Genomic DNA, 23,454 nt, shown 5'->3' with positions numbered 1-23,454 from the left:
TAGAATCACCCCCAGTATTTATATGGTTAGTCCAGTCAAGTTTCTAGTCATTGGTAATCCCCAGGATGTTGATAGCGGGGGATTCAGTGATCGCAATGTCAAGGGGATATGGTTAGATATTGTCTTGCTGGAGATGGTAATTGCCTGCCGCCTGTGTGGTGTGAATGTTCCTTGCCACTTATCAGCCCAAGCCTGTATATTGTCCAGGTCTTGCTGCAAATGGACCCGGCTTCAGTATCTGAGGAGTTACAGAACATTATCACCAGCGAACATCCCCACTTCTGACCTTGAGAATGAGGGAAGGTCATAGATAAAACATCTGAAGATGATATGATCGAATTGGCTTGCTAAGCCATTTTAGAGGCCAGCTAACAGTTACCTCTAGTCCAGACTAGGTAAGGGCATTATTGAACCATATTACTGAGACTAACTTTTTAATTCTAGATTTATTAAATGAATTTAAATTCCACCAGCTTCCATGGTGGGATTTGAAGTCATGTCCCCTGGATTACTAGGTGGGTGACAACACCACCTCCCCACATGATAAGTAATTATAGTTAGGGTCCTTGTGTGCGATATAAAAAGGCACCCCTCTCAAATTCAGACATTTAGCCAGATGTATTGAAAATTTGGGCATTATTCTCCTCCAGAACACCAGTCTTTTGCTTACCTGCTGAAATGCAATACTCTAATTCTTTCCCGCAAACGTTCAATAAGTAGTGAATTGCTTTCAAGTTTCAGAGCTTTTCACTTCAGTAGGGTTAGGTTTGTGTGTGGGATTGTAAATCGGAAAAAAATGGGTTTCTTAAAAAAATGTATTCCTATTTGATGTTGCCATCTGAGTTACAATTCTTCAGATAAGGATCACATGAGCAATGCAGCTATCAAAACATTGCAGAGGGCCCAAATGGTTCAGTGGGTAAATGAATGGCACAATAAGATATTAAGTCACACAAACAAGTAAGGCCTCAATTTCATTCCCTGGTCTGTGAAGAAAACCTCAGCCAAGGAAACATTCTAATTGGCTTCAGTGGCAGCAGCCAAGAGAAGGGGAGAAAAATCTCTTGGCCATCATCCACTGATAGCTACCAGTTGAGACCAGGATCAGTCACGCAACTTGCTGTAGCATGCAATCTAGGTGAACAATAGCACTGTGGGTGTAATTACATTGCATAGACTCCAGCAGTTTGAGGCAGTGGCTCACAACCACCTTCTCCAGGGCAATTGGGGTTGTGCAATGAACGCTGGCTTAGTCAGCAACACCCACATCATATGAACTAATTCTAAAAAAAAAATGAGGAATAGACACTTGCGTCATGTCCTAAGTGCAGAAATTTGCTTTGCGAGGTATTGCATCAATTGCCTGTCATACTTTCCACTTGATATTCAGTTTCATTGTACAACAACAGATTGAATCTGTACAGCAACTTTAACACAGTGAAACATCTCAGCAGGATTGGAACCAACGCGCCATCACTAAAAACCACTCCCTCATCACGGATCCCCAGCTCATCCACCCTGCTTCAACCTGCCACTCCAACATTGCAAACTCCTCAACCGTTTCCACACTAGCCAAGGCACTTGTGCAACAAATCAGCACAAGTTGGGCCTTGCAGGGATCCTGGGCTGCAGCTGTGGTGCACCCCAGTCAATGGCTCACATCATTGAAGGTTGCCCTAAGGAATGCCTTAAAGAAGGGAGTAGATTTGGTGAGGTTGAGAAGTTTAGGGAGGTATTTCCAAGTTTAGGGCCTATGTATCCAGAGACACAACCGCCAGTGTGTTAAGTAATGGGTTAAGAGACATTGCAATTAGTTGTCTCATTTATGTTAAGTATCCATTAATTGACACTGATATGTAAAGGGCTTCAGGTGGCCTCTGTCAGGTGATGTATAGTGAGAGCTTTGTGCAAAGCTGTTGGAATGAAATAAATGGGTGTTTGTGAAAAAGGAACAGAACTTTAGACTCTTCATATCACAGCAACTAAAATGTCTAACAATTGGTAGCAGAGGATGGTTGCTGTGTAAATGTGAAGGGTTGAAAGATACAACTTTTCCAGATCAAACCAAGGAGTGAGTGAGAAAAGAAGGAAAATAAAAGGGATATATGGCTGAACCGAGGATAAAGATGGCTGGATATAACTATCCTCCCTTATTTTCTGAAAGGGAATTGTACGACCAATGTAGAAGTGCAGTAGTTATGTGGACTAAGGTAACTGCTTTGGGAAAGAGAAAACAAGGTATGGCATTGGCTCTTTCTTTACCATATGGCAGTAAAATCCGAAACAAAGTGCTTTCTGAGCTTCCAATAGGAATTGGAAGAGTTAGACTCAGAAGAAGGTCTGGAGACTTTATTACATTATATGGATAAGATTTATAAGAAAGATGACTTGTTAAATGCGTATGAAGCATGGTCGGATTTTGATAAGTTCTGGAAAATGGAGGATATCTCCATGGAAGACTATATAATGGAATTTGGCAGACTATATAAAAGGCTACAGAAACACAACCTGGAATTTCCACAGTGTTGGCCTTTAAATTACTTGACTGTGCTAAAGTGAGCAACATGGATAGGCTCCTGGTTTTGACAGGAGTTCAGTTTACTGATAAGGATACCTTATTCAAACAGATGACAAAAGCTTTACAAACGTTTCTGGTGAAACATTCGATTCCGATGGCTCGGATGACCCAAATAGGTCAGCCTGCAATAAGGCAGAGTATGGAAGATACATTAACAGGATGGCAAAATCGTATGGCTATGAACAGGGCTCAAGACTATAGAAGGAGACCGAGACAAGGAAATTATGAAGACAGAAACCCAGTTAGAACCTACAATAGGGAGATGAACCCCAGAAATGCACGGGGCATGATAAATCGATGTTTTCGATGTGACTCTCAATACCATTATGCTTTCAACTGTCCAACTCGTTATGATAGAGTGTTTGAAGCGACACATGACACAGAAGAGTCAGAAGAGGAAAAAGATAGTGACCAGAAAGAAGGCATTGCCCTATTGACAAGCAGTTTTACGCCGGTAATGAGGGTGTTGGTTGCAGAATCCTTCAACTGTGCTGTTTTGGACAATGGCTGCACATCTACTGTGTGTGGAATTGACTGGTTAAAATGTTACCTGGACTCTTTGAATGCTGAAAATCGTAACAAGGTTAAGGAATTTGAAAGTTCCACAAGTTTCAGGTTTGGGGATGATAATACTCTGAAGTCGCTGAAAAGAGTGGTGATCCCTTGCAATATTGCCGGAGTGAATCATTTCATTAGCACGGATGTTGGATCAAGTGAGATACCTTTGCTTCTGAGCAGACCGTCGATAAAGAAAGCACACATGAAACTGGATATGGAACAGGATAAGGCAACAGTTTTGTAAGTCCACCGTCTTTCCAAATTTACACAGTCGGGACACTATTGTATACCATTACTGACAAATAATATTTCCAGTAGAGTGGTTAAGGATGTGTTAATGGCAGTTGAAAATGGGACTTTAGCTGACAAAAAGCTTGTGGTATTAAAACTGCATTGGCAATTTGCACATCCGTCCCTTCGGAGGTTGAAAATTTTATTAAAGGATGCAGGGGTAAGGGATGACGACTCTACTAAACTGATAGAACAGGTTAGTGACCGCTGTGCAGTTTGTAGGAAGTACAGAAGGACACCAGCACGTCCGATAGTAACCCTACCTTTGGCCAGGGATTTTAACGACATTGTGGCCATGGACCTTAAGATCTGGGATAAAGCAAATAATATGTTTATTTTGCATTTTGTAGATTTAGCAACCAGATTTAGTCAATCAACGATTGTACGAAGTAAAGAAAAGAGAGTAATTCTGGATCAAATCGTGGAAAAATGGATAGGGACAGGAATGGGTCTACCGGCAAAATTCCTTACGGACAATGGGGGAGAATTTGTAATGATGAATTTAGGGATATGTGTGAAAACATGAATATCAGAGTTATGAATACAGCAGCAGAAAGCCCATTAATAATGGTGTCTGTGAAAGAAATCATGCTGTCATCGATATGCTTTGGAAAATTTTGGCAGATCGACCAAATTACAGGCTAAATTCAGCTTTAGCATGGGCAGTACATGCAAAGAATTCATTGCAGATGGTTGGGGGCTATAGTCCTTATCAATTAGTGCTTGGTAGAAATCCTAAAATTCCATCTATTTTGGATGACCAGCCTCCAGCTTGGGAGGGGACTACAATTAGCTTTGGTTTTGCTGAACATTTAAATGCATTACATAGCAGTAGAAAAGCTTTTTTGGAAGCAGAATTCTCTGAAAGAATTTGCAGAGCTTTAAGACCTAACGTACGGCCATCAGATTCCGTTTGTCAGCAAGGAGGCATGGTATACTATAAGAGAGACAATTCTAATGAATGGAAAGGCCCAGGGAAGAACATAGGCATAGATGGCAAAACAATTATTTTGCAACATGGTAATCAAACTGTTCGGGTACATTCATCAGGGATAATGGGTACAGATTACAAATTTTCAAATTTAGACAGAGCAGACAGACATGACAAGGAACCAGAGTCATCTGGTACGCATGTGTTACAGAACTATGAGGACCAATTAACTGATATAGACAGGGTTTCTGTGGAGGAACACAACACTTCTGATGAATTAGAACAGGCCATTTTTCCGAAAGGGCAACTGCCAAAAGTTGGTACAAAAGTGACATACTTGCCTGAAGGGTCTAGTCAATGGAAGGATGCAACTGTTATTAGTAGAGCAGGGAAGGCCGCTGGACAGTTTAAACATTGATTGAATGTACAGCATTCAGGGGAAGGAGCCAAGACAATGGATTGGGGAAACAAAGTTCAAAAATGGAGACACACAGTGCCAGTTCAGATAGTACATCAGATAGTGAACAGGTCCGCAGGAAAAGGTCGAGAACTATTGAAAGGACATCCCACAGCAGAAGTGAAAGATCAAGCTGTAGCAGTACAGAACGAGATACCAGGCGGGAAAGGGGACGTAGTTTATCAAGATCTCGGAACATGAGTAAGACTACAAATACTAATAGGAGTAGAAGCCCACATGCACGTGAGATTTTGGTGGCTTCAAATAAATTAGATGAAAAAGTTATCAAAGAAGCTAAACAGCAAGAATTGCATAGTTGGAGTGAATTTGGGCTATACACGGAAGTACCAGATAGGGGACAAAGCGCTCTATCCCACAGATGGATTTGCACGGAAAAGGTTCTTCCGGATGGAACTTATAAGGCAAAGGCCAGGCTTGTGGCAAAGGGATTTGAAGAAAACTTAGAAGATCAGGATTTAAGGGTAGATTTACCTACAGCAGGAAAGGTTATTTTAAAGATCTTCTTGGCTCTATTAGCCACAAAGGTATGGGAATGCAAATCTATAGATATAAAAGCTGCCTTTTTGCAAGGGCATCAGCTCCAGAGAGACATTTTTCTCCATCCTCCTAAAGAGGCGGCTGACACAGAAGAGGTACTCTGGAAGGTGAACAAATGTGTATATAGATTAAATGATGCATCTAGAGTCTGGTATTTTTTGGTAAGGTCAGTTTTGTTAAAGTTAGGCTGTTGCCAGTTGAAAGCAGATCCTGCAATGTTTTACAGGCACTATAAAGGAAATCTTTCTGGCATTTTTATGATGTATGTCGATGATTTTTTGTGGGGTGGGACTAGTGATTTTAAAACTATTGTAATCTCTGGTTTGAGAAAAGAATTCAGGGTTGGAAGTCAGGCTTCTGGTGCATTTAAATATATTGGACTGGAAATTGGACAGACTAAGTTAGGGGCAACTTTACGTCAGCAATCTTATTCGGAAAGCATCAGCCCAATAGTAATTAGTCATGGCCGAGTTTCACAAAAAGACGCAATGGTTTCAAAGATAGAAAAAGAGCAACTGCGAAGTTTAATTGGGCAGCTGAACTGGCTAGGTAGACAGACCAGACCGGACCTGAGTTTTGATGTCTTAGAGTTGAGTACAAAAATGAATGATCCCAAAGTGGAAGACATAATAAGAGCAAATAAAGCGTTGGCCAAACTAAAAATGCAGGAGTGTGTTTTGAAGTTCCCGGTTTTAGGTGACCTTAGGCACTTGAAACTCATAGTTTATAGTGATGCGTCCTACGCAAATTTATGTGATGGGGTTTCAAGCGCAGGAGGTTTTATAATTTTCCTTTTGGGGAACAATGGTAAATGTTGCCCGCTTGTGTGGGAAACAAAGAAAATAAGGAGAGTGGTAAAAAGCACTTTGGCTGCTGAGACGTTAAGCCTTGTCGAGGCGGTGGATATGGCCTTTTATATAAGTATGATATTGACAGAAATTTTGGGATTTGGGTAATATACCTATTGACTGTCACATTGACAATAAACCCCTGTGGGAAATTGTGCACTCTACAAAAAGTGTCAATGAAAAGAGGTTATGGATAGGCATCGCAAATTTGAAGCAGATGTTGGACAGAGGGGAAATAACAAAAATTAAATGGGTTGACAGGAGCTATCAACTGTCAGGCTGTTTTACGAAAAAAGGGGCGTGTTCACAGAAACTTTTGGATATTGTTAATGAAGGGCGCTTGTTTCTGTGACTGTTTTTTTTTTCTTTCTCGTCCAAACAAAAAAAAAGGGGGGGGAAATCATGTGTGTGTTTTTGAGTTTCTTGAAATTTTGTTTTCACCTAATTATTATTTTTTCTCCATGGAACGGGAGACTGTTAAGTAATGGGTTAAGAGACATTGCAATTAGTTGTCTCATTTATGTTAAGTATCCATTAATTGACACTGATATGTAAAGGGGCTTCAGGTGGCCTCTGTCAGGTGATGTATAGTGAGAGTTTTGTGCAAAGCTGTTGGAATGAAATAAATGGGCCTGTTGACAAATGACAGAGCAGTCCAGGACCCAATCCCCTTTGGCCTTGTGTATAGTGGTTGGCGGGCACAGACCAATTCTGGTGCACACTGACCAGCTGGCACCCCCTCTCCTGCTTTTTGTCATCCACGAAACTCACCTATATGGGCTTTCCCACTAGGAAGCCTACTGGCAGCTCAAGGAGAGCTGGATGAAAACAAATTGAGCATTACAGAAATTACCAGAAAGTTCTATGAATCAAACAAAGATACAAGACGTTGAGACAATAAATGAAAATGGAGCATTAAATGTAGCATTTAACCTTTTTGCTGGCCCTTTAAATTAGCTTCTAAGCAAACATCTTTCTGCACTGATATCGTGTGCATGATTTGGAAGTAACTTCAAGGCCAGAAAATGACATGGGAGGCATAAAAACATCGTACCACATCATTAAATATTACCATGAACATAAATCATGAGAACACAATCATTTTTGGGGGTGGGGTTGTGCATTTTGTGCTTATCAGGTTGCTGAGGAACGGGACACTTTGACGCCTAGCATTCCAAGGTTAGGCAGAGCATACTTAGATGCAGGAGTAAAGTTCCCTGTTTTCCCCTCAACCAAATGCCTCAACCCAATCTCTAAGGAGCCTGTTGAGTGACATTTTCCTATGTCTCATACTGGCTGCCCTGTGGCCAAAGTGAGATTGTCCATGAGTACTGAATCAGGGGATATTTTGTGCTTTGGGACTGGTTTCACGTTGCCCATTGGAGAGACACGTGCATCCCGTCTCTCTGGGCTAATTCCAGGAGTTAGTGCACAATCCAGGCTCACCAAGCACCCATTACCGATGACGTCACGTATGTGTGGTCATATCAGATCAAATCTGTTTTTGATCGCACTACAATATTTACACCATGTACTGAACATTCAGATAAAATGATTCCCTCCTGCCCCTTGCCAGTGCTGAATTTTAAAAATGCCAATTTAAATAAATGCCTCACAGTGAAGGCTCTGGATATTTCTATTTTGCTTATGAAGCAGATTCGCGCAACTTACTTGAATCGTGATTGCTGCTGAGAGATCCTCTCATATAGGCTAAGTGTCTGATGCACACTGCAGTGGCTTGACATTGATGAAGTTGTTCAACATCATCTTACTGCTAGCCAGCAAACCTGATATTGCCAAAGCAGATCACGTAACCAAAGCCATAAATTATTTAAAAACATTCAGTAAGAAACATTTGAATTAGAAAATGGATTACATTATTACATCAATTTCCTCAGGAAGCAACCTCCGTTTAGTTTAAGAACAGCCAGATATATAGAAAGTGGCATATTTGGATCCCACTCTCTGCTGTGCATCTTATTAATAACCCTACCAGCCCACTATCCAATTTTTAACCTGCATGGTTTTACATAAGGTTTTTAAAATTATCTGCAGCCTCAGGATACACCCGTTATTGCACAGCATTATTACAGTATCAGGATCAATCTGAGGATCGTATATTGAACATGAGAAAACACAGAACAAGACAATTTGATTGTAGTCATCATCCACGTTCCTGGGTTGTGTATTCTCTATCATGACCCATTATAGGATCAGGTTCACATGTAGAATAAAAGTGATGTTAAACACTTCACTAATTGGTGTCTTTCGTCCACTGTCAATAATTGCATCAAACTAGTCTAGCTGATCGAACACGCATTTGTCTCCATGTTACCCTTTATAAAATCATTGATCAAGATGTCCAGCACAAAGCTGGAAAATATATAATTTGATTTGGTATTTGCCTTTTGAGCTTAAGTTGGTGGACATTTCTAGCACAGAATGCTACATTCATTCAGCCCCAAAAGTTTTCACTCTGATTATAAATATAGAACTTTTGAGGAGTCAATTCTACCCAATATTTCTGGCGTTCCCTAATCTTCAGTTCCAGACATTTTATTAATACAGGGTCTACTTTGGAGTCAAATTTATTTGCAAACCAATGGCCATCGTTAAGGAGCCACCTGAGCTCGGCAGAACCGTAGATGCAGACACTGCGGCGGTGAGTGCCCGTGCAGGCTGGGTATAGCGCCTCCTCCAGATAGCTCCACTTTACCAGCCTCACCTTACTCTGCAGATCAGTGACTTCAGCGTGAGACATGGAGAGCTCACCTGGCACCCCAGGCACCCGCACCATGCTTGCCCAGAAGTGCTCATCTGGTGAATAGGTATCTGCGGACCAAGCGAGAAACTCTTTGGCCACCGTACTGTGACTGATGTACTTGACAAAGTCATAACTCAAAACAAAATAGGCACTGCCAGTAAATACTTTGATGTTGTGGGGGGCTGGTTCCTTCAGAACATTGGTTTTGAAGGGCATCCGTCCTTCCTCATTTGCGATATCTTGAAGCTCGTGGCGGTACATGAATCGTTCTTTTTTAATATCGCTCGGCTTCATAGATTCCAACATGTTACGTCCACTCAGCTTCTTCAACTCAGATACCAATTCAAAGTTGGACCTTAACGGCAAATCTTGGCCGCACAAATTGATGACGTACTTCCATTGGACTGAAGATTGGAGAAGATCGGACAGGCAGTTGAGATCTGCTTGTAGCCTAGAGATGTGAGCATAGTGTACTAATTCTAACTTGGACGCAATGAACACGTTAGGGATGCATTTAGCTAAGTTGTTCATGGCAGCTTTGAATGAGCTTGAGGATTTCTGGTCATAATGAATGCAGTATATATTCTGGGGCATGTAAATCATCTTTAAGCTCCTTTCCACCATAATAGCGTCTTTATGGACGACCATAGAAAATGCCAGAGGGTACACCTTTTCCGCTTCCGAGACTAACGTGCTTTGATATCCTCTTTGGGAAAGGAACTGAGCACAGTCAGATGTCATCAACTCAACGTCTTCATCTTCCAGATCAACAATATTACCCTTGCGTATTTCTAAAGTTTTGCCCACTTCCACCGAGCTGCACTCATAGATGGCAGTGCAATTTATTTCGAGCTGCAAATGTAAATACTTGCCACTCTTTCTGTTCCGTACAAATTGGGAGGTACTCCAGAAAGGTTCCACCAGCCACGTCTTCTGTGTACCTGTGACCATTCTGTGACTGTGAAAGAGTTTCAGTAGGCAGGGCAGTACAAAGGTCATGGACAGCAAAAGCAACCTCTTCAGCTGAGATTTTGGTGTGAAACATCTGCAAAACATTCTGTAAAATACCAAAGCATCATCAGCTGTCAGCACAAATCAAATTTGGACATAGTTTAGAATAGTGATCTCATGCTAAACTTTGTTTTAAAATGTTTTCCTTGAATTAAATACAAATCATAGAATGGTATAGAAGACCATTTGACCCAACATTTCTGGGCTGGATTCCACAAAGGGCATTCCAGGTAGTCCCACTCTCAGCTCTTTTCCCGTATCTCTGTATTTATCTTCTCCTTCAAGTACTTATTCAATTCCCTTTTAAAGGCTACTATAGTGAACTTGCATTCACACCCTATCCGGCAGTATATTCAAATTCCTAACTATTTGTCACGGATAAAAGCTTTGTCTAATGTCACCTCTGGTTCTTTTGCTAATCATCTTAAATTTGTGCCTTCCGAATATCAGCCCTTCAACCATTGGAAGCAGTTACATTACATTCACTGAAACCATCATGATTTTAAACAATCCTATCAAGTCTCCTCTTTTACTTTCTGTTCTAAGGGGAACAACCTCAGCCTCTCCAGTCTCTACATAGGACTGGTAAAATAGAAAGTCTTTGGAGAGGGTACAGAAGAACTTTGCTAATCCAACGAAAGTGTGGTGCCCAGAATTGGACTTAATACTCCAGTTGGGGTTGAACTGTTTTACACAGATTAAATATTAGGTCTTGATTTTGTACTTCAAAGGCTGACTTATAAGAGGCGACAGATTCAATTGGAAATTTCAACATTGCCCCCACATCCCAAAATCTAAAGGCTGTATTTTCCTGTGAGCATCAGTACCACAGCGGCAGACCTAGCTGGAGGTCCAGTAGTATAGTAGTAGCACCCCTGCTCTGAGCCAGTAGCCGTGGGTTCAAGTCCCATTGCTGGACTAGTTAGCCATGGAGGGAGCGATTGTGATGCAGTTCAATGGGTAGATAATTAGCCAACCAATTATTCACCAATCCAAAGTGTGTGAAGATACAGAACAAAGAAATAGTGAGGGTCCCGAGCCCGAATTTGCCATCAATACGCCCAATGAGACGGGCTCCAAATTGACCACCTCCTTGTTGGCTATTCTACTAAGGATGGTGGACAGCTCTGTAGCCACACAAGGAGAAATGGATGCTGCCAAGGTAGGTTCAGAATAGCAAGGTACCTCAGCATGGAGACACCCTCAGCAATGAGGATGCAAGTAAAAAGAATTATGAGGAGGAAGTTATTAACCTCTCGTAGTGGAGGGATGTTCCTCTAGAGGAAGTGTTTGGACCATGGGTGTAGTGGTTGGACAGCAGGCGCGACTTTTCCTGCCCATGGCCCTGTCACTGGGACATGGAGCCTCTGGTTCTGATTGGTTCCTAGCCTGCTGGTGAGTCTGTGATATTGCCTTTCATTATTGATGTTACTTGACTGCCCATTTCCGGTTGTAAACCCAGTCCACTTCTCCGAAGTATGACAGGAATGTTTCAGGTGTTGTCCTAGCAAGGCTTCCCCTCCCCTCCCCACCTCTACTTTCTCCAACCACTGCCTCCATGGGGCCTGGAAAGTCCTTCCTGAAGTATTTAATTAGTACTGAGAATTGCACTATCCACCACCTTGCAGGCTGAAATTAGCCATTCATTACACCGTGTCCAACGCCGCCACACTCGATCAGATTCCGTGCCACTGGCCGGGGGGGGGGGGGGGGGGAGGATCTTCTGCCAGGGCTGGGGGAACTGGTGGGGCATGGCCGGGGGTGGCCAGGGGGTGGGTAGGTTGTGGTGTCGGGGCCGGCGGGTTAGGTTTAGCGCACAGCCGGCACTATGTTGCTATGTTGTACAGCACAACTGGTGCAGGTCGTCAGCCGCGCGCATGAGCGGCCCAGGACCCGGCCATTCTCCAGCCATTTTCGGCACGGCGGCGGGTGTTTCAGTCGGCGCTGGTGCTAGTCCCTCACCGGTACTGGAATCAGTGAGGGGTCGGCACCGAATTTCCTGTCATGAAAGTCGACACATTCAATGCTGGCATCAGCACTTAGTCTCCAGAATGGAGAATCCAGCCCATTACCACTGTTTATTATTAATAATAATAATAATCACCTGTTACATAGATTTACGTAGAATATACAGTGCAGAAGGAGGCCATTCGGCCCATCGAGTCTGAACCGACCCACTTAAGCCCTCACTTCCACCCCATCCCCATAACCCCTCCTAACCTTTTTGGACACTATGGGCAATATAGCCCTTAGTCACAAGTAGGCTTCAATGAAGTTACTGTGAAAAGCCCCTCTCTCCATAGATTTTCTCTCTCCATAGATGCTTCCAGACTTGCTGAGTCTTTATTTCCTTTAACACATCTGTACTGGCTCTCACTTATTAGTCCCAGCTTGTTCACATGGCTGGTAATTTTCTCCCAGATGTGTGTTTTTATAAGTTTCCTCATCACCGATGTTAGACTGATTGGCCTTGCATTGCCAGGTTAGCCTTCCCTCCTTGCTTGAGCCAGGTGCAGTAACATTTGCAATCTTCCAGACCTTGGCACCCTGAATCTTGGAGGATGGGATGATTATGGCCAACATTATTACAGGTTCTACCCTCAACAAACATGGATACATCCCAAGCAGGTCAGGTGACAGCCGCTTTAAGTACTGTCATTCCTTCAATTTTTATGTCATCCAGTATCCTGGCAACCTCCTCGTTTACTGTTTGGCAAAGTTCTCTTCTTTAGTTTATGCAAAAAAACTCATCTTGTGCCTCAGCCAATGCCTTCTGACATCACTGATCCTTTTACTGAGTACATGCCTGTAAAAGGCCTTTGGATTCTCTTTTATCTTAACATGAATTAAATGACTGTGCATTGCAATGGCAACGTCAGTTCAAATTTCTTTACCCAGGTCAACAAACTACACCAAGCAGCATGGGTGAGTTGACCCCCCCCCCCCTCAACCTTCCCATCCCCAAAGCTGACCAACCCCCCATCTGCCCCCAATCTACCCTTCACACCCCTCTCTCTTCATCTCAACCATCCCATCACCCGAACCCCCCCTTCACACCCACCCCCAGCACTATGAGCCACACGTGTGGCTGATGATGCCCTCTCTGTGACTCTGCAGGAGAAGCTTTCCCACAATCCCTGCGAGAGGGCCCAGACTGGCCGAGGCATGTCAGACATAATCCTCACGACATTCGAGGAACAGACCCTGGAGGTGATGTGGATGGCCGAGGACAGAGTGGTCACCAATGCCGTGGTTGGCAAATGGCGCAGAGGGCCCCATGCCCCATGGCTCAATGCCTGAGAGCGAAGATGGCTTCTCACCTCCTCGGCTCCGTGAGCCCACCCGCCAGGTTCAGGTTTTACAAAAGGAGAATTAATCGGCACCAGCGTGGCCACTTGCTGGGGAGACTGATGAATGGCGGATGGCTGTTGGATATGGGGTTGCTCCTGTTAATTGTATGGAAATAGGGTTTAAGTAGTGATAATTGGTTTCTCACCACACTACCGCAAGATCCTGATTTCACCTACGGGAGCCGGACGAATGCATCACAAACTGTTTGTCGCCTGGCGCCGCACTCGATTTCCACCTGTCCTGCTATTCACCGGCCTCGTTTCACTCGAGCGAGCGAGCAACAAGACTGGAAAATTGCACCTTTACAATTCAGCTCTTGGTGTCAACATAATTTTTTTTTAAAACGTGTTTGACGATATTTATTTATCAATGCACATAGCTTTTGGCGGACGCTGATTGAAAGCTTCAATAAAATAATTTCACATTTTTAGAAGAAAAGAATACTAAGGATTATTAGCACTGGGGCCAATTTCTGTGCAAACCTAACAGCCCTCTCTGCCTGGATGGGCTCACATGAGGAAGCAACTGGTGCGGAACTAGATTTCACCACAATATTTATTGTTTGTTGCTGCAATTAACGTCAGGTTTCTGACATGCGACGGGAAGTTTTAAAAAAACGATTTAGGAGGAGGGTTAGCACTTAACAATCGGATAATAGCCTTTCTCATTATTCTCGGCAGATGACTAAACTCACTGACTGATCTTCCCATGGGCTGAACCAGGCTTTAAAAAAAATCTATTTTACCACCACGCCCAAAGTAAATGGGGAATGTATCCAACCGAGCTCATCTAAAATATTGGGACGGAGAGGAGGGGTGGGGGTACGGGCGCGGTTGCTGAATAAACCGGATTTATTGACAGTACAACCACGAGGTCCGTGGGCGCTATGACAATGCAGGAGTTGTGAACTGACTTCACCTACGGGAGCCGAACTGATTTCACCTACGGGAGCCCCCCACCTTCCTGCGGAACACAATCGCTGTGACAGCAACTTCAAAACATTTCCGATTAAGTACGAGAGTCTTCCCCTCCCCCACCCCAATGGCCCCTTTCCCTTTCCCTGTGCCATTCTAGCACAGAGTGACCTCCCGTTACAGCACAAGTCAAATGGAATAAAGTGCAACATTGGGCCAAATGGACGGGGGCGCGCTGCAGTGTATGTGACGCTGTACACAAACACAAAGTACTGGCAATGCACACGAGTGTTCTTTTACCCGGAAATTGTGACATTCACATCTGTATTGTTGAAAGGACCTGACAACAGGAGCGAGATGGACCCCAGTGACCCCCACCGCCCACCCACCTCCGGCAGACTGGTTTCACTGTTATTGACAATCCTGTCATTTCCACAACCCCAGCGAGCAAACCAGCTGCACAACTCACCCCCTCCCTCCGTCCCCTCCCTCCCTCTCTCCAGTCAACTCACCTCTCTCTCTCTCTGCCTCTCTCACGCTCACACATACACACACACACCAAGCGGGGCCACTTCCCAAAGTCCAGCGGTTGGCGATGCCCCGGTTGAAGTCTTCCTCTGCTCCTCTGCCCGGGGATTTCCTTCATTTGAGCCGCCGTCCCGGGGTGAAGGCTGAGCTGTCAGTGTCAGAGAGTACAGAGGGCAAGTGGCGGGGCTGAACTCCTCACCACTCAGCGGAATGGTCAAGTTGCCTTCTCTTTGCTTCATTCCACCGACTCCAGCGCGCTTTCCCTCCCGCTTGGACCGCGTCCTTGTGCATACCTTGCAGTGTGGAGCTGTGGCCAAAGTGGCTGAGAGTTGGAAATTATCATAAAAAAAGTGAGGCACACCCACCAGCCCGCTTAAACTGGGCGAGATATTTAAGGCGGTAAACCTGTGAGTAACGTCGCACACTTCAAATGAGTGATACATGACACTGAGCGTATTGCCAAATAGGTGGATTCCAGCTACTTTCCTGTTTAACCCCAAAGTTCAGAAATTGAAGGATTCAAGCAAAGCCGCGTTACAGCTTGAAGATTGCTCACGGTAAAGGCAGGCAGCTCTTTAACATCACCCTTTGATCAGACTTCTGGACACTTGACTCGATATGTGGTGGCCCACTGCAGTGTCAATTGTCCTCTGGTGGTCGCTCCTGTGCTATTAACAAACACTAAACAGCAAACGAAAGACTCTCGGTGGGATTTCCTGGGACGATTTCTGAAATTCCCTCATTCGAGTTTATGGAGAATTCGGGACAATTCATCTAGGGACTGGCTGAGTGGTAGAGGCACATGTGTTGGATGAATCATGTTGAGATGGGTAAGTTCTGGGGAGTAGCTATAGGATAAGCGTTGAAACCAGTACTTTCCGACTGCTACCAGTGTACTGGATTCAGAAGCTGAAAAGATTAATGTTATACATTTGCGTTAAGAAACACGATTGAAGAAAATCTGTTTTCTTAATTTGCCTTAGGCTATTGCATATCAGCATTACAGAACTGCAATGGAATGCCAACATTCATTTCAAACCTGTATATAGGTGATATCATGCCATTATTTGATGCATGGGTGTAGCCGTCTGACATATCAGTGCAGGGAAATAGCAAAATCCTGTGTCGCCATTTAACACGCTCAAATCAGATCCGAGGCAGCCAAATATAATGTAAAGCTCATTTTCTTCATCTCCACCAGCTTGCTTCAACCTGAATTTCCGAAGAACATTTCCTACTGCACAAATCTCTCATTCAGCAACCACCCCCCGCTCCCCCCCGCAGAGCAGTCAATCATGCGGCCTTTCTGTGAAATTCCCAACTGAGCTCCAAATTAGCAGCAACTTTGGCCTGTGGGCCCACATCCACTGAGAATGATGGTGCAAGTGTTCAAGGGAAGTGGAGTCCAATTCTCGGATCTACATGCCAGCAGAAAGAAAATAAGTTCATCGCATCGGCTAAGGTTGCAACCATAGATTTTTAAAAAAACACTATTAATCTTTAGTTGTGACTGCTTCCCTACCTGCAGATTCATAGAATCATAGAATTTACAGTGCAGAAGGAGGCCATTCGGCCCATCGAGTCTGCACCGGCTCTTGGAAAGAGCACCCTACCCAAGGTCAACACCTCCACCCTATCCCCATAACCCAATAACCCCACCCAACACTAAGGGCAATTTTGGACACTAAGGGCAATTTATCATGGCCAATCCACCTAACCTGCACATCTTTGAACTGTGGGAGGAAACCGGAGCACCCGGAGGAAACGCACGCACGGGGAGGATGTGCAGACTCCGCACAGACAGTGACCCAAGCCGGAATCGAACCTGGGACCCTGGAGCTGTGAAGCAATTGTGCTATCCACAATGCTACCGTGCTACTTTTCATAGAAGTTACAGTGCAGAAGGAGGCCATTCGGTCCATCGAGTCTGCACCAGCCCTTGAAAAGAGCACCCTACCTAAGCCCACAGCTCCACCCTATCCCCATAACCCAGTAACCCCACCTAACGTTTTGGACACTAAGGGCAATTTAGCATGGCCAATCCACCTAATCTGCACAGTTGGGAGGAAACCTGAACACCCGGAGGAAACCCATGCAGATACAGGGAGAACGTGCAGACTCCGCACAGTGACTGATCCAAGCCGGGAATCAAACCTGGGACCCTGGAGCTGTGAAGCAACTGTGCTAACTACTGTGCTACCGTGCAGCCCGAAGAATGAGCCAGTTCTTGTCAATAAGGGCCCAGTTTTGTAGTCAGTGGCAAAATAATGGTGCTTGCCATTCACTCTGCTGACAGCTGCCCACAGACTTTACATGGTGCTTCTGAGCAGTGACTTGCTATCATTAGACACATTGTGGCACTTCCTATGGGGAATCTGTGGTGTTTGTGAACAGGGCGAGCAGCAGCAAGGCTCTTCAACCATCCCAAGCAAAGATGCCCGACTGAGACAAGCCGGATCCAATTTTAACTCTGTATAAGTGAAGGAATTAAAATCTCATCCACAGAGTCTAAACGCAGGAAGTAAAAAGTAAAAACGATAAATTAAGTTTCAATGCTATGCAGGAAGTAAAATGAAGAGGAAACGAAAGGCATGATTAAGTGAAAGAAATAAAAGAGGCAGAGAGAGTGATTTTTCAAAAATAAACATTTTATTGAATTATCAAATATAAACAGTAATATACATATAGCCAAAAATATACACACAGAGGGCATGATCCAAAGATAGAATGAGGCTGTACAGTTTGAAATTAGCCCTGTCCCCTGCTGTGCCAAGGTCAGTACCTTTTACTAGCAGGGAAGAAGGGGGGGGGGGGGGGGGGGGGCATGGGAAGGACAAAAAAACTTACGTGAGAAATCCCAAATTTGAAAAAAAAGGTTGGGGCCAGACAGATTGTATCCGTCTGATAGTTTTTCAAGGCTGGCAAAGCTTCCATCTAGGAATAAATCCCCAAAGTGCACCAGACCTCCCATTCTCCAGGACCTGAACAATAGATCCAAGCCCAAAGGCATGAAGAAGAGATAGCTGTCACATGTCAGGGCAAGAGAAGACAGTGGGAGGAGATTGAAATGCTGCCGAAACTACTTCCAAATCCTGAGGCATGGAATCACCACATAGTGCGAGGAAAGACCCACCGGGGAGAAGGGCAGCGATGTGGTAATTATGGTGTGTAAGGAGGAGGCTGTGGCAAAAGACCATGCCTCTAATCTACTCCAGTTTGGTTTCGATCTGACAGTCATTGTAGCATTTTCTGCATATTGGCAGCTCAGTAATAAGACAAGAGATTGGGGAGGACCAAGCCCCCTGATCCTCTGTCTCTCTGAAGCCTCTGACACTTTTACCTGTCCGGACAAATGCCAATATTAATTTGTTGGCCGTAATAAAAAATGCTTTGGGTAAAAAAATGGGGATACTTTGATATAAGAACAAAAATCTAGGTAGCAGATTCATCTTAACAGTTTGGATCCTGCCCGCTAGAGTCAGGGGACATTATTCTGTAAGTCCAATCTGATCTTGCTGATGAGGCTTAAAATGATCAGTTTGTAGAGTAGGGCACAGTTATGGGCCACACGGATTCCCAGATATCAGAAATTAGAGGGCGAGAGGCAAAACAGCAGCGAACCAAGCTGAGCCCCGCTGGCCATTGAGTTCACTGGGAAACACTCACTTTTACTGACATTCCATTTATAGCCTGAGAATGTGCCAAATCTCGTGAGTATCTTCATGATGTTTTCTATTGGGGAGGCTGGATCCGTAATGTATAAAGGTAGATCACCTGTGTATCTGAGATCCGGTGCTCCTCTCCCTCCCGAAGTATTCATGATAGCACAATTGCTTCACAGCTCCAGGGTCCCAGGTTCGATTCCTGGCTTGGGTCACTGTCTGTGCGGAGTCTGCACATTCTCCCCATGTGTGTGTGTGGGTTTCCTCCGGGTGCTCCGGTTTCCTCCCACAGTCCAAATATGTGCGGGTTAGGTGGATTGGCCATGCTAAATTGCCCATAGTGTCAAAAATTGCCCTTAGTGTTGGGTGGGGTTTACTGGGTTATGGGGATAGGGTGGAGGTGTGGACCTTGGGTGGGGTGCTCTTTCTAAGAGATGCTCGATGGGCCGAATGGTCTCCTTCTGCACTGTAAATTCTATGATTCTATTCCCCTCCACCCACTGATGACCTCAACACTATCGGCAGAGTTTCAATGAAATGAAAAATGAAATGAAAATCGCTTATTGTCACGAGTAGGCTTCAATGAAGTTACTGTGAAAAGCCCCTAGTCGCCACATTCCGGCGCCTGTTCGGGGAGGCTGCTACGGGAATTGAACCGTGCTGCTGGCCTGCCTTGCTCTGCTTTAAAAGCCAGCGATTTAGCCCAGTGAGCTAAACCATGGCGAAGAGCAATAGAGAAAGGGGGCAGCCCTATCTAGTGCCCCTGCCTAGCAGAAAGCATTCAGAGGAGGTCATATTTGTGCGGATGTTGGCTTTCGGGAATTGTACATCAAAGAAACCCAGGAGGAGAATTTGGGACCAAAACCGAATCTATCCAAGATCTCAAAAAGGTAGTTCCACTCCACCCTATCAAATGCTTTATCACCCTACAACTTCAGGTTCCTGAGCAGATGAGGGGGATAGGACAATGTTAAAGAGACATCGGACATTGGCCAATAACTGTCTACCTTTGATAAAACCTGTCTGATCCTCTGAAATGATATCAGGAAGACATGGCTCCATTAGGGTTGCCAGGATTTTCACCAGTATCTTAACATCCGTGTTAAGGAGTGAAATGAACAAAGAACAAAGAAATGTACAGCACAGGAACAGGCCCTTCGGCCCTCCAAGCCCGTGCCGACCATACTTCCCGACTAAACTACAGTGTTCTAACCCACACTCCACTGGGTCCTTACCCTCCTTCAGGAGCACCGAGATTGTGGCTTGGGCCAAGGATGGGAGTAATGATCCCCAAGACAGTGAATCATTGAGCATGTCCAAAATTAAAGGTATTAGTTGTTCTGAGAACCTCTTCTAAAATTCGGGTGGGAAGCCATCAGGACCGGGGATGTTGTCAGATTGCAGCCGACCGATACATTTCCGTATTTCTTCTGGGCTAAAGGGGGTTTCCAGTTCCCGTTTCCTGCCTTCCTCAATGTTCGGGGTATGTAAACCATCTAGAAACCCCACCATGTTTGAAGTACCTGGAGGAGGCTCTGACTCATGTAGCTCACAGTAAAACGTACTGAAAGCCATAGTTACCTGGAGAGGGGCTGAGGCAAGATTACCTTCTTTGATCCAAAATTGAGGAATTTCTTGGAAGGCTGCCTGCTTCTTGAGTTGATGTGCAAGAAGACAGTCTGCGTTCTCCCCCTGTTCATAGAAAATGCCCTCAGAACGTCGAAACTGGTGCACCGCTTAGAGGAGTCAGCGTGGCCCAGTCACAGCATGTCATGGCTGAGAGCATCGGTGACATTGCCCAGGCACTGGCTGACATGGCCCATCCAGACACAGTCGCCCAAGAGGACGGCCGCCAAAGGGGACCAGGTCATAAGGCGGGAATCACAGTGGGTCGCCTCCACTCCCTTTTTGTTTTTAAATTTTTTTTAGAATGCCCAATTAATTTTTTCCAATTAAGGGGCAATTTAGCATGGCCAATCCACTTACCCTGCACAGCATTGGGTTGTGGGGGCAAAACCCACACAGACACGGGAGAATGTGCAAACCCCACATGGACATTGACCCACAGCGGGCATCGAACCTGGGACCTCCGCGCCGTGAGCCAGCAGTGCTAACCCACTGCGCCACCATGCTGCCAAGTCGTCTCCACTCCTGATGTACCATCTGGGGATCCACCTCGGTGTAGTATTAGGGCCCGCAAGTTGGCGCGAGTGAAGGGCACAGTTTAGGGCACAACGCTGTATATATGTTTTCATATTCAACACCTGTGCACAATGTTATAAACTGCCTTGGTGCTCTGTCAAAAGGATGTGAGGGGTGGGCTGGTCCGGGCTGGCCACAGAGTGGGGGTCGGGGGTGCAATAGGCAGATGTTCGGGGTGGGCTTGGCCCAGGGACTGCGGTCCTGGCAGCGCTCAATGCTCCAGTGTTCCGCTCTGCCCCTGGCCAATCCCCGTCCTAGACAGTGATCCTGGGGGAAATCAGAGCGTCCCGTGCTCGTTGGCCCTGGCGCACATGTTGTGTGGCCTCCCGTGCCTGGCCAGCCCCCCTGTCCTGTCCACTCTCGCTCTCCCCTGCATCGTCTTCATCAGACGAGGCCTGGCGTTCATTCTCCTCCTCCAGCATGTCGTCGCTCTGAACCGTGATGTTGTGGATGACACAACAGGCCCCCACGATGTGGGGACCCGGCCAGCGATCTACTGGAAGGCCCCTCCAGTTCAGTCCACACACCTGAACCACATCTTCAGGATGCCGACTCATCGAAAGATCACACTCCTGGTCGCTGTATGGGTGTCGTTGTAGCGGGTCTCTGCCTCTGTCTGCGGCAGCCGGACAGGTAGCATCAACCACGACTGCAATGGGTAACCCCTGCCACCCAAGAGTCAAGCCCCCAGCCAGGGCTTCACCTCGAAGAGGCCAGGAACCGTCGACTGTGCTAGGATGAAGACATTGTGCACACATCTTGACTATCGGGCGCAGTCGTGCATGATGCACATCTGATGGTCACATATCAACTGTACGTTCATCGTGTGGAACCCCTTTCAGTTTGTTAAGATTGGCCTGTCATCTGCGGGTGCCCGGTGGGTGGTATGCATCCTGTCGATCACCCCTTGGACCCGGGGCATCACGGCGATGGTGGCGAACCTCTCTGCCCGGGCATCCTGGTGGGCTCGGTCTACATTGAAGTGGTGGATATATTGTGCCAACTGGGCACATAGGGCCTCCGTGACGTAACAGATGCGCCTGTGCACCGAGCTCTGTGAGATCCCGGTTAGGTCCTGTCATGTGAGAGTACCTTTAAGAAATGGGTGTGTATATAAGTATCTGTAGTGAGAGTACCTTTAAGAAATGGGTGTTTATTACTGCAGTGATGTCAGAGTGGGTGGAGCTGGGCTGTCTGTCAGCTTTTTACTTTCGTTTTAGGCTTTTTGCTGCCGGGTGTGTTTTAGTTTCGTTTTCAGAGCTGGATAGCTGCAGTCACAGCCAGAAGGTGTACTAGAGTCTCTCTCTGTAATCTAAAGACTGTAAATCGATCCTGGTGATTTAAAACTAATACCAGTAGTGACTTTAACCTGATGTGCTTCTGGTAAAAGGTGTTTTAAGTCTTATGGATGTTAAAAGGAAAGCTTAAAGGATTACTTAGTGTTGCAGTCTTTGGGGTTGTATTTGAATTAATGGTTGCTAAGATGTTCACTCTATGTTTTAACAAGGTTAACTTGAGTTCATAGAATAAACATTGTTTTGCTTTAAAAAATACTTTTCCATTTCTGCTGTACCACACCTGTAGAGTGGGCCGTGTGCTCCCCATACCACAATCTATTAAAAGTTGCGGGTCAGGTGAACTCCATGATACACTTTGGGGTTCTCTAAACCCTGGCTTATAACAAATTGGGGGTTCGAGGGGGATAAAAGTCTATCTATTGGATTGGCTTAGTGAACTTAGACAGTGACGGGTGAGCATATTGTGGATGCTTTTCAGGTGTGGTATTTTAGTTTAAGTAGGGAGTGTGTTGTGGACAATGGCTCTTTCAGAGGCTCAGAGGTTTTTGGGGGTGGAGACGGTTACACGCAGTACCTTACAGACAGAGACTAAAAGCAGACTGTTAGATTTGGCAAAAACATTGCAGTTAACATTACCTGACAAAATGCGAAAAGATGAGGTAATTATGGCGGTGGCTAAGCATTTAAAGTTGCCTGAGATACAGTTTGACTCATTGGAAATGGCAAAAATTCAGTTACAAATTAAACAAATGGAACATGAGAAAGAATTAAAGCAGCTTGAATACGAAAGAGAGAGGAAAAAGAAAGAGAAAGAGAGAGAGAGGAAAAAGAGAGAGAAGAAAGGAAAACAGAAAGAATAGCCCTAGCAGAACAAAAAGAAAGAGAAAGGGAGACACAGATCAGGGAAAAAGATAACGAGAGAGAGTTTGAACTTCAGAAAATGGCCATGAAACATGACATTCAGTTAAAATTGGCAGACATAAAGGGAAACGTACAGTTGGTGGATAGTAATGAGGATAGAGAGAAAGAGCGTCATAGTCGAAGGCTTGGTGGGAATCTATTGAAATATGTTCAAGCATTGCCAAGGTTTGACGAGAAGGAGGTAGAAGCCTTTTTCATTTCATTTGAGAAGGTAGCTAAACAAATGAAATGGCCACAGGACATGTGGGTATTACTGATTCAAACAAAGCTGGTAGGTAGGGCTAGTGAAGTGTGTGCATCACTACAGGAGAAGGTATCTGAGACGTATGAGGAGGTGAAAAAATCCATCTTAGGTGCATATGAACTAGTGCCTGAAGCCTACAGACAAAGGTTCAGAAATTTAAGGAAAGAATTTTAGGGATTAGGGAAGATTAGGGAAGGTGGTAAAAGAGGTGGAGGAGTAGCATTGTTAATCAAGGATAGTATAATGGCTGCAGAAAGGCAGTTTGAGGAGGATCTGTCTACTGAGGTAGTGTGGGCTAAAGTTAGAAATGGGAAAGGAGCGGTCACTTTGTTAGGACT

General features: G+C 45.1%; 2 protein-coding genes across 3 annotated transcripts in view; one reads left to right on the top strand and one right to left on the bottom strand.

Annotated features, from left to right (window-relative positions):
* Positions 1 to 3,351: 3,351 nt before the first annotated feature.
* On the bottom strand, positions 3,352 to 14,912 carry LOC140429277 (beta-1,3-galactosyl-O-glycosyl-glycoprotein beta-1,6-N-acetylglucosaminyltransferase 4-like). The gene is made up of 2 exons (XM_072516068.1): positions 14,774 to 14,912; positions 3,352 to 10,042 (listed from the first exon to the last, which is right to left on the bottom strand). Exons 1-2 carry the CDS (start codon positions 14,905 to 14,907, stop codon positions 8,677 to 8,679), a joined length of 1,500 nt encoding a protein of 499 aa, XP_072372169.1. The 5' UTR covers positions 14,908 to 14,912; the 3' UTR covers positions 3,352 to 8,676.
* Positions 14,913 to 15,443: 531 nt separating this feature from the next.
* The window catches only part of LOC140429278 (uncharacterized), a 41,909-nt gene continuing 33,898 nt past the window's right edge, over positions 15,444 to 23,454 (top strand). For both annotated transcript variants that reach the window (XM_072516071.1, XM_072516069.1), the window contains exon 1: positions 15,444 to 15,619. The gene's annotated coding sequence lies outside the window, so the exon portion shown is untranslated. The remainder of the gene's footprint in view (positions 15,620 to 23,454) is intronic.

Source organism: Scyliorhinus torazame, chromosome 9 (assembly GCF_047496885.1).
Source record: "Scyliorhinus torazame isolate Kashiwa2021f chromosome 9, sScyTor2.1, whole genome shotgun sequence".
Taxonomy (NCBI): domain Eukaryota; kingdom Metazoa; phylum Chordata; class Chondrichthyes; order Carcharhiniformes; family Scyliorhinidae; genus Scyliorhinus; species Scyliorhinus torazame.
This window is presented reverse-complemented; position numbering and strand designations above follow the sequence as displayed.

What these genes read in the sequence shown, in the direction of transcription:
- LOC140429277 (XM_072516068.1), bottom strand. Translation starts at nt 14,907, where the DNA reads ATGAAGGAAATCCCCGGGCAGAGGAGCAGAGGAAGACTTCAACCGGGG. An exon ending in AGAGGCAGAGAGAGAGAGAG is followed by an intron (nt 10,043 to 14,773) that starts GTGAGTTGACTG and finishes GGTATTTTACAG; the next exon opens with AATGTTTTGCAGATGTTTCA.